The sequence below is a fragment of the Platalea leucorodia genome, assembly GCF_965183815.1.
Source record: "Platalea leucorodia genome assembly, chromosome: W".
NCBI lineage: Eukaryota > Metazoa > Chordata > Aves > Pelecaniformes > Threskiornithidae > Platalea > Platalea leucorodia.
The window spans coordinates 10729558-10741190 of NC_138859.1; the positions used below are offsets into that span (position 1 = coordinate 10729558).

At 43.0% G+C, this 11633-nt stretch overlaps 1 protein-coding gene across 1 annotated transcript in view; it reads right to left on the reverse strand.

Annotated features, from left to right (window-relative positions):
- Positions 1–5917, reverse strand: part of LOC309602049 (regulator of G-protein signaling 7-binding protein-like) — a gene marked incomplete at both ends in the record, with an annotated part of 41649 nt that extends 35732 nt beyond the window's left edge. The window contains 2 exons of the mRNA XM_082335350.1: positions 2800–2966; positions 5759–5917. Coding sequence (XP_082191476.1) covers positions 2800–2966; positions 5759–5917 — 326 coding nt within the window. The remainder of the gene's footprint in view (positions 1–2799; positions 2967–5758) is intronic.
- Between the last annotated feature and the right edge of the window lie 5716 nt (positions 5918–11633).

Consider the following 11633-nt stretch of genomic DNA (forward strand, 5'->3'; position numbering starts at 1 on the left):
TTCCTTATCTTTGTCATCATCTCCTTTGGTTTTCTTTCTCTGTTTTTAAAATGTAAGCGTGGCTTTCACTCCCTCCATTTCCCTAGCTGAATTTCCTTTTGATGGCTTATCAGTGTATACTTTTCCTACAGCTACAACTACAGTCATCTTGTTCATATTATACCACTGTCCTACTCTGATGTCCATCTAATATTCCAGAACTGATATGCCCATGATCAAAGTTTTTTCCTCCTCATAACTTCTATCCTGTTCAGTTCCTAATGTATTATCTCCACCTCAGCATTTCTTTCCCTTCCCACAGTTCCCAAATTTTCTTCCAGAGCTGCCTTTCTCAGCACTAGTGGATCTGTTCCTATTTCTTTCCTTCTGAGTCTTTGCACCTTTCCTCTTTGTTACCTTCCCTAGTCTGGTAGAACAGGTGAGTTATGAAGGGAAATAGGTGCCTCTTCTAGCTGCCTGAATCAGAAGTGTGTTTGAGTCTCAAATCCTGATGTATTCAAACAGGAAGCATAAAATGAAGCTGTCTGCTAATTTTCCAAGGAAGACATCAGCAGAAACAAGATTAATGAACTTAATGTTGTCTGAGACAGCAATGCCAACTTCTTGAAAGAAACTCAGAGTGCCCTGCAACAGCTCAGGTCACTTAGAGACTAACTGAATATTATTGATGACCTTAACTAATAGAATGCTGATATGTAATGAAATTTTATAGTCTAGTAACATAATTATCTAATTGTTATTATTCTCCCTGGCTGGGAAAGCAATAGGCTTTCTTTAACAAGCTTTGGAAGATGGAATTGGTTGTGTTACCCAGGAGTTTGCACAGTACAGTGCTATGCATTTTGAACTAAAGCAGTGAATTAAATGAGCCTTTGTCCCATCTGCTGACTACCAGTGATTTCTGAGCAATACGCTACCCTCCTGACTATTTAATACTGGGGATGATTTAATACATTCCTGTCCCTAAATATTTTTCTTCCTGATACTTTTTCTTCCTGCCAAGTTAGGTTCCCATTCCAGATCCTATGCCATATGCACTACATCGCTCTTCCTGCTGAATTAAAGACTGAACCTCTGAGACTATTTATTACTCCTCTCCTTCTATTTGTTTTCTACACTGAAGCCTTGCTGCACCTTCATCTCCCATCTTTCCTCACAGATAGATACACCAAAAAAATTAAGTTGGCTCACATGGCTTTCCTCAGCTGTAGGAGGGTGAGGATGTGAAGCACATCCTGTAAAATGTCTATCAAACTAAACAAGTAATTTCCAGAGGGCTTCTAACACCTACCAGTTGTTATGGATATCACATTATTATCATAGTTATTTAAAACAGTTTTAGATTAGCTAAATGTCAATCTCACAGCAACTGCACAACCTTCAGGACATCTTTGTGTATATGACAGACTCCCAACTGTAAAATGATTACTTAAAAAAGCTCCATACTTCTAAATGAGCATGTGTCTATGGTTTTCTTTATGAGAAAAAAAAAATCCAAGTTAGGTTCTGCTATTCAGATGTATTATTTTGGTTTGTATTAGTCTCTTTTTTGAGTCTGAAAGTGCACAAGATCAATTTCACTGCTGTTTGTTCATTTCCACATTTTCAGTGCTACAGTATTGAGGTAGTGTATACTGGCTAAAAAGAACCATATCTTGTGGTTGGTTTGGGTTTTTTTTTAATTCTCACAGACTTTAGTAACTTAAAAGCATGTATTTTGTTTGAGGAAAAAATCAGAGGCTGTAATATCAACTTAAGAGTCTTCGCACAAAATCACATCTGAAAATGTTAACAGTTTACTAAAATGACCAACCAGTGTTTTCTTCTGTTTATTTTTTTAGTGTGGCCTTCCCTTATATATTAAACCTATGACAGATTTCTCATATACATTAAACTGATGAAAGAACTTCAATGGGGATTAGGCAGAGCTGCAAAAAAAAGTTTTTTTCCAGTGGCACACAATGGTTTATGCTGGATAAGTCAGGTGCAGAAAGCTCTGACGAAGTGTGGTCAGAGAGACAAAACTCAGGAGGTATGTGTTAATACAAATGCCCCAGTTGCCATACTGTGAAGAACCCACAAATAATTAGACTTTGTGTAAGCAGCATGAATTCATGTTTTATAAGATACAGCTATTTATCCTGGTTTATCTTGTACTGCGGCATAGTCTCAAGTATGTGATGATACATTCTGTCACCATAGAAAGGAATGTATATAATGTAATACACTAAGTTCATCAAAGAATAAATTCAAACATTATATGCTGGCAAAGCTTCAATCCTCATTTCAACACAAATAAGGATTTAAAAACATATAGAATGTAAACACAAGTTTTCACAATAGTATTTGTATTCCCCCCCCTTATGTAATTTTCACCTAATTATTTTTTCCTCTAATTTTGCTAAGTCTCTAGTTGAGCTGAATTAGTTGTCTCTAACTGTTCAATTAGGTATACCCGATGAAGGATTGGGCAGAAAGCTATTGCTATTTCATCCTTGAAAGGCAAGGCTTCCCCTTGATCTTTTTAAGTTGTCTAGTGATACAGAGTAAAATCCTGTTCATCTTACATAAAAGCATCCAGTGAAATCAGTAAGATACCATCTTGGTAAGGGGACCAGGATTTGACCCAAAATTGCACTATCATAAGGATATGAGCATCATGTAGAATTTGTGGTCATACATCTCTATGCCTAAAACAGAAACACAAGTTAATGCTTTTGCTGAAAGTTTCCTCAATGTAGTATTTAGCAAAGATGTGCATATGAGTAAAGCTTTAATTAAACATAAGTAGACTCCTACCCAGAAATTGCTGCTAGTTTTTGATGAGCCTGATAGGCCATCTCACATCCTCGGGTTCGAGTTTTGTACATTTCCGCATGCAGAGATGGACAGGTGACTGAAACATCCCCAATGGAAATGACCAGCTCCCGGTATAGAGCCACCTGGGTATTGAACTCCTGGACAAGCTGAAAAACAAAGAGGATTTATTTACATGAGAAATTTAACTACACTGATAAAAACAATCAAGTTTTTAAAAAACATGCCCAATCTAGGGCTTGTTCCTGCTGCTCCCAATTTCATGGCATACAGGATCAAGTGCCTAAGATTTAGTAAATGCCTCCATGCCAGCTGCCTCTTCTGTGAGCTATAAATGTTCATTTGCAGGAAAGTAGTGTTTCTGTTTTTAATCTCTGAAAGTGTTTGAGTTATTAGTCTTAAATATTAAGCAGACAAAAAAACAGCTGTTTTACTAGTAGCATGAGGTTATTTTTTGCTATCATAAAAGACAAAAATATCTCCAGAAATGATTGCCTTTGCTCCTCCTGCTTCCTGATTAACAGCACATTTAGGGACTATAATGTAGCATTCACTTTTACACTGGAGATTTTGCTAATTTATTTTGTAATGATTTCTGTTCTGTCACTGGCCTCTAACCCAACTTTCAGACTTAAAACTGATCAGAAACTATTGGCTGAGAAGATGTACCAGATAGATAGGCACTTTCCAGTTAGGATTCTAGAAAGCACTTTTTCCGGGGGGGGGGGGGGGGGGAACCAAAGAAGTAAATAAACACTTCAACCTTTTCACGGAAATCTAATATCCAGCAGATACACATGGATACTGTTGGATAAATGGGTAACTTTTACAGTGATGGAAAGATCATTATTGTTTAGTTCCACTGATCACCTATGTGGGATTATATTTTAAGGAAACAAAGCATTTGCTGTCTTCTGAAAGAAAGCACATCAGACCATTTGCTCCACATGGTGGCGAGGGTGGAAGGCAGGGAGCAATAGAACAGAATATTTATTTATCTTTGTTTTGCTAATTTGACCTCAATTTCCAAACTACATAAAAACAGAGAAGAGTAACTGCTCATAATTCTGCAGCCATCATTACCACCAGGAGTTCAACATATCCCAACATACAAGCATGCTAAAAACCTGGATCTGGCACCTGGATTCTATCAGATCTACCAAATTTTAAAGTCAAGCCCTCAAATTCTCATACTCAGAAAATAAATGAGTCACTTCTCCTGCGACATTCTGGCTCTTCATGCATCCCACTGTAATTACTCTGTATAACTGAGAATAGTATCAGGACTCATTTTTTGGCCACGCTTTCTTAAGTTTCATTGTAAGAGTAGCAAATAGGTTTCTCTGCTTCTGGAGCAGCAAAACAATCCTGATGCATTCTGATACATCTGCAAAAAAAACACCCCCAAAACCCATAACAAAAAAAAAGCACACACCAAACAAAGTCCCAAGCACAATACTTGTACTCTGCTAAACCTGGCTTCGACTCTCATTCTGTAGCTTAAGAGGATGCATGAAAACAATGGAGGAAAAAAAATTTTACTACATTGTGTTATTCTGCATTAAGAAAAAGAGAAAAGCATCTCATCCTGCAACTGGTAACTGGTTGCGCCAGACACATTTTGACAGTTCTCGCCTGATATCTCTTGTCTAAATAGAGGACACATTTAGCCACTTCAGCATTGCCAAGGAAAACAAAACCATACTGATGTTGCAGCATCGAGACAGAGAAAAAGAAAAAAAACATTGGTTTTATCTCCTGAATCTTAGTGCATCTTGACAATCCATCTGTAAATCATATTTTATTTCTAATCAGTGAATTATACCAGATAAACAGTGAAGAAACAAATCTAGCACTTCTGTTTAACTAACCAAATTATGCTGTCGGGAATGAGAAAAAAGGCAGGACCCAGTAGGATCCACTTGTTGGGTATATTTATAGAGCTACTGTGGCAGCTTTTGTTCCTTGGTGCACTGGGAGTTGCTCTCGATTTTGAAGTATCAGAGTGGGTATCTGCCAGCACAGTTTGCAATATTAGAGGAAAAAAATTGCCAGAATCCAGCAGAACAGAAGTAGCAGATGATATATTTCCAATGCTACTGGACAGAGCTGTAGCAAGATCCAGATTTTTCAAGTAAAGTAGCAGCAACTTCATTTGTTTTCTATTTCTATCATTGGTGAGAGGAGTAATTTTGGGGCCCAATGTCCAGCTGACTGTAGCCCAAGGAGCCAGATATGGGGTGTATGGTGCTGGTTTGAAGGAAAGTGTCAGGATCCAAACATTTTGAACATGAATGGAGAAAAATGTCATACCATAATGTGACAGTAAAAAAATAACATGGATGCAGGTGTTTGATCTGAGATTTTACAATTGCAGTCAGCTACTCCGGGGAGACTGGAAACAGGTACCATGTATGTCAGGGACAGAATTCTGGGGCCTCAAATTCTGAATCCTGTTTTAGAAGGATTTTAGGGCAAGAGTGTGGTTGCTGCACACAAGACAGCAAGCACAGAGTGCACCGATGAAGTGGAGGCAACTATTTACCTATTTAGGCTGCAGTGAGTGCAAGTCTGGGGACAGATTTGGCCAGATCTAGCAGAATGCAACTCCACCTGCTTGGCAGCACCTCGAAGGCAGCATGTGCTGGGGCGAGGGCTCCTGCTCCTGCAGGGCCAGGCACCTGGCTCTGGTCCCTGCCCTACCTGTCCTGTAGCACCCAGCCGGCTCCCCACAGGTCTCGTTTTTCCCTCCCCTCTCCCGTTTTTGAACCACTACGAATTAGGCTACAGGGCAGCACCCCCGACGGGGACTGCAGTTTTAAAAATAGTGCAACTGCACGTGATGGGAATAGGCAAGCTGAGGGGAGGAGCGGCACCGCCGCCAGCGACGAGAACACTCAGAAAATATAAAAATTAAGGCAAGCCCTTTTGTGGTACCCACCATCTTGCAGTCATCCAGGGCTCTCTGGGTCTGGTAGGCGCTCTCAGAGCCGCTGCCCCGGCGTTCACCGTCGCGGCCGTGCGGCGAGGTCTTGATGCCCTGGAAGATGGAGGCGGCGGAGCGGGGGCGCTTGCTGCGCCCGCTCGGTGCAGAGCTCATGCACACGCATCCGCCGCGCGGAGATGCCCGTCGCGCGGGGCCCCGCGGACGCAGGCAGCGCCTTCCCTGAAGAGGGGTGAAGGCCCGCGCTGCTCGTCGCCTCGGCCCACCCGGGGCTGCGCTAGTCACGGCAGCGATCGCGGCTGCTGTGGGTGATAGCCTGGGGAGCGCCCTGCAGCATCGCCTTCGCTACCGCGGAGAGAGGCGGAGGGGCTGACGCCTTCCCTCCTTCAGCAGCATGTCAGTCCCTGCGGAACCGCCCCGCCGGTGGCATGCTCTGCCGTCCTCCTTCCCGCAGCCAGCGTGGGGGGTGGAGAGCGGCCGTGCCCGGCGGAGAAGGGCTCCCATCCAGCGGCCCCCGAAACCTGACCGATGCTCCCAGCGGGGGAGCCCACCCCGCCGCGCCGCTACGCGCTCCCCCGCGGCGCGTCTCTCCAGGGCGCCCGCCGGGAGCCGCTTGAAGGGGCCGGTGGGGCGGCTGGGCCCGGCGGGCTGACGCCGTCGACAGCGCGCCGCCCCCACGGGGCCGCCATGGGAGGCGGGTCAGCGCCGGGGCGAAGCGCCCTCCCAGTGCGAGTCCCAGGGAGAAGCTGGGCAGCGCCTTCCCTTCGGGCGGCTGCAGCCTCAGCAGGAACCGCCCTGGGGCCGCCGGGGCAGTTTTCCTGCGGACGTTAGCACGTCATCCGTCCAGCTTTTGCCGAAGTTGATACTAATCCTCAAGAAGATTACTTAGAAAATATGTCTCTATTTAATGAAGACTTGGTTCACTGCTCAGATTTGTTTTCTTTCACTAAAAAACATCCTATTTTGGGGCTCTAAGAAAAATGTTTGGAGAGTGTGATGCAACTACACTGTAGATTGTATTTGTTCATTGTAGAAAAGATTAAATAATAATCGATTGGAGAAATTGTCCCCTCTGTGCTCCAGCAGAACAGTGCAGTTGTGGTTCGACAGGCTGATGCTCACAGTACCCCCAGGCCTTGGGCACCAGCCCCTCTGATGCAGATGGCTGCAGGGCTGTGCCCACACTGTCTCTGCAGCCACCTTCTCCAGGGCCCCTTGGGGACCCCACTGCCCTGTGGCAAGCTACGGGCTGGGCCGGATTTTGCTCCAGGGTTGGTCCTATTCCTGTCTGTAGCCAGGTAGCTATGGCCATTTAGGAGTTTACCTCACTTCTGGTATAATTTTATTTCTTCAAGACATTAAATAGAAGATTTTTATGTTTCAGTAATGTTCTTGATACCAAGGGAACGCCAAACACATCATACACATAAACCCAGTCTTGCCAAGGAGCCTGAATATGCCAGCAATGGCACTCTGGCAGGTTGAGGACCTCTTTTCAGGCTTTGCTGAGCATTACTGTAACTCAGACACCCTGGTATCTACCTGAGTCTGGACATTGCCTATCTAGTCTACTTTGAAACTCTTTTTAGAAATTTCCTGCTGTTTTCCTAGAAATAGAAGCTACTGGATGTGTGTTAGTGTTGATGGGTTTGCAGTGCTTGCAAGCACTGTCATCACTTTAGGTAAAACAAAACTGACCTTGTGATTTTAATGCTACCTTGTAAACATACTACTAGGTCTTCAGCATCCAGAGCAGCAAGAACTTGCAGTTTGCAAGTGTTATTTTAAGGACACCACATTTTCTTTTCATATTAAACTTAATTCTATTACTCATAGGAAAGAAATGCCTGAATTTGGTGCTGCATGAGCACAAGCTTTGAGCCAGGACATCATATTGCTTCCATACACACACAAACCATTACCTAATGACAAGGGAAATATTTGAATACTGGCAAAAAGCAAAATGAACGCATCTTCTCCTCACATCTATATAGAACAAAACATATATATTTGTAAAGGGAAATTAAAATGTAGTACTATGCCACATTAATGCTAGTGTTTTAATCATTGATCATGTATCATTTTAGTCATATGTTCTAGTCTTATTTCAGGTCTCTAAGAGCTACTGTAATACCAATAATGAAATAATACTAATATTAATACTAAAACCAACAATAAATCTACCAAAGAGTATAGCATGTTTGCTTGTACATTACCTGTCTTGGCTGAAGTTCTGGTCCCTTGAAGTCAATGGCAGAAGTCCTACTGACTTTTAAAAAAGGTTAGAATTTAGTTCCTGGCAATAAATCTGCCCTGTATAAAGCTGAGTCAGAGCTGAGTTTTGCCCTTTGGCCAACATCTGGAACAGTTTTGAAGTTCCAGTGACCTACAGCATGTTCACTCCTGACTGTTTATATTTTTCTTTTTGTAATTTATAAGACCTCATGTTTTCTTAATTCTTCCAGCTGACCTCTGAAATCATCATAGAATATGATGAATTTGATGGCACCCCAGGGTTACACTGGAGAAGCAGGAGTGATAGGGAACAAGTCAGTCTGGGATGCAAAAGAAACGATTTTTGTAGGCATCCCAGTTCTCGGGCTGGGGGGAAGAGCTCCAAGCTAAGCCACCAAATGCTGTTGCACGGGAGTGCTGGGAGCAATAAGACTTGGTTTGAAAATATATACCACCAGGAAACAAAATGCTCTCCTGGGAAAACAGAGGTATATATGCTGCAACACTTTCCTGAAAAGAGAGAAACATGATTCTTTCCTCTTGTCTGAACTAGAGTTCCTGTTGCAAATGGCTTTATTCTAGCTTCGTTGCCTGGTGTTTAATGGATTACAAAAAGCAGGGGCTTGCTGTTCCCTCCTGCAGCAGCCTCTAAAGAGCATGGGAAGGTGACCTTGAAATAAGTTCAGAGAGTACTTGGTCCGTTACATAGTCAAATTCTTCGGCAGCTCCACATAATGAAATAAAAGTAAATATGTAGGTTTTGCTATACCTAGCCTGTATTGTAATTTTTAAAAATGAACTGAGATGAACTTTTGACTTGGGAGTATCTCTTGTCTCCAAGCGATAGATGAGCCAATGGGGAGAGCTGCTATGCTGGACCTTGTTCTTACCAACAAGGAGGGGCTGGTGGGGAATGTGAAGCTCAAGGGCAGCCTTGGCTGCAGTGACCATGAAATGGTGGAGTTCAAGACCCTTAGGGCACCAAGGAGGGTGCACAGCAAGCTCACTGCCCTGGACTTCAGGAGAGCAGACTTTGACCTCTTCAGGAATCTACTTGGTAGAGTACCATGGGATAAAGCCCTGGAGGGAAGAGGGGCCCAAGAAAGCTGGTTAATATTCAAAGATCACCTCCAAGTTCAGGAGCGATGCATCCCAACAAAGAGGAAGTCAGGCAAAAACACCAGGAGGCCTGCATGGATGAACAAGGAGCTCCTGGACAAACTCGAACTCACAAAGGAAGCCTACAGAGGGTGGAAGCAAGGACAGGTAGCCTGGGAGGAATACAAAGAAATTGTCCAAGCAGCCAGGGATCAGGTTAGGAAAGCTAAAGCCCTGATAGAATTAAATTTGGCCAGGGACGTCAAGGGCAACAAGAAAAAGCTTCTATATGTACGTCGGTGATGAAAGGAAGACTAGGGAAAATGTGGGCCCTCTCCAGAAGGAAATGGGGGACCTGGTTACCCAGGATATGGAGAAGGCTGAGGTACTCAATGACTTTTTTGCCTCAGTCTTCACCGGCAAGTGCTCTAGCCACACCGCCCAAGTCGCAGAATGTAAAGGCAGGGACTGGGAGAATGAAGAACCGCCCACTGTAGAAGAAGATCAGGTTCGAGACCATCTAAGGAACCTGAATGTGCACAAGTCCATGGGACCTGATGAGATGCATCCGCAGGTCCTGAGGGAACTGGCGGATGAAGTTGCTAAGCCACTATCCATCATATTTGAGAAGTCGTGGCAGTTCGGTGAAGTTTCCACTGACTGGAAAAGGGGAAACATAACCCCCATTTTTAAAAAGGGGAAAAAAGGAAGACCTGGGGAACTACAGGTCAGTCAGCCTCACCTCTGTGCCCGGCAAGATCATGGAGCAGATTCTCCTGGAAACTATGCTAAGGCACATGGAAAATAAGGAGGTGATTGGTGAGAGCCAACATGGCTTCACTAAGGGCAAATTGTGCCTGACAAATTTGGTGGCCTTCTACGATGGGGTTACAGCGTTGGTGGATAAGGGAAGAGCAACAGATGTCATCTACCTGGACTTGTGCAAAGCATTTGACACTGTCCCGCACGACATCCTTGTCTCTAAACTGGAGAGACATGGATTTGACGGATGGACCACTCGGTGGATAAGGAATTGGCTGGATGGTTGCGCTCAAAGAGTTGTGGTCAACAGCTTGATGTCCAAGTGGAGATCAGTGATGAGTGGCATTCCTCAGGGGCTGATATTGGGACCAGCGCTGTTTAACATCTTTGTCAGTGACATGGACAGTGGGATTGAGTGCGCCCTCAGCAGGTTTGCCGACGACACCAAGCTGTGTGGTGCAGTCAACATGCTGGAGGGTAGGGATGCCATCCAGAGGGACCTTGACAGGATGGAGAGGTGGGCCCATGCGCAACCTCATGAAGTTCAACAAGGCCAAGTGCAAGGTCCTGCACCTGGGTTGGGGCAACCCCCAGTATCAATACAGGCTGGGGGATGAAGGGATTGAGAGCAGCCCTGCGGACAAGGACTTGGGGGTACTGGTGGATGAAAAACTGAATATGAGCTGGCAATGTGCGCTCACAGCCCAGAAAACCAACTGCATCCTTAACTGCATCTCTTAACTATAGAAGTCATTAAATCACCATGCTTGCTTAATTTTCTAAGACTGTTTACTGTACATAAAGTTAAGTATGTGTATACATCTTTGCAGTATCGACTCCTACATCACTGTTATTTGAACAACTTTTTTTACACACATTCTTTCTTATTTAGCATAACCTCAAACCACAGTTAACCTCAAATTTTTCAACAAGAAAATGTATTAAATAGCCAAATGTTTACAAAAGAAAAACCGATTGTGTATGCACACCCTATGTGTTAGACTTGGTGTGTATGTAGAACTCTAGTGCATTCACTGCATGGTGTGTTAATGGTATTTCTGGAGGAACAGATAGGCTATGTAGTACTACTGTTAAGATCTTCTTTCAAGCTGGGGATTTGGGGGCCAATGTCTTAAAACAGCATTGTGTGTAATTGGCACATAAGAAATTGCTAGCAAAAAGCAGTAGTAGTACTAACTTTTAGCCTCAACTCATCTGCATGAGATTGAAAGTAGAGAACTGGTAATGAAGAATAGTTCATCCTACAAAAAATTTGAATAACTGGTCATTCCACAATCATAGTCTTTGTATTTATTTCTTTGTAGTCTTTTTTATTTTAATCTTGTCGCCTTGTTTATTTTAGTTTTTGTAGCTATTTCTTGGATTCTGACATAGGTTCAGGAAGTTAGAGTGGTGTCTGGCTCATTTGTTGGTATCTGAACTACTATAGTGTTGAGTTCGAGGTATGCAAAAGACAAAATTATAGAAAATTATGAAGTTTGGATTATTTATCAAATTATAGGTTATAATAAAAAACAGGGGTTTAAAGTCTTTATTAAATATACCATAGTTACCAACAATCAGATTAACATTTAAGGTGCTTAAATGATCAGTAGTTAATATAATTTTTTATTCTATTATTTTATAATATATATCTATATTACTTTATTACAACATTTTTTGAATTTGCCACAAGCCTTTGAAGAAAGCACAGTTAAAAGAAAAGCAGTAACTGCAGTGCCTGCTATAAAAGGAAGGATTTGTCACATTTCCCAGA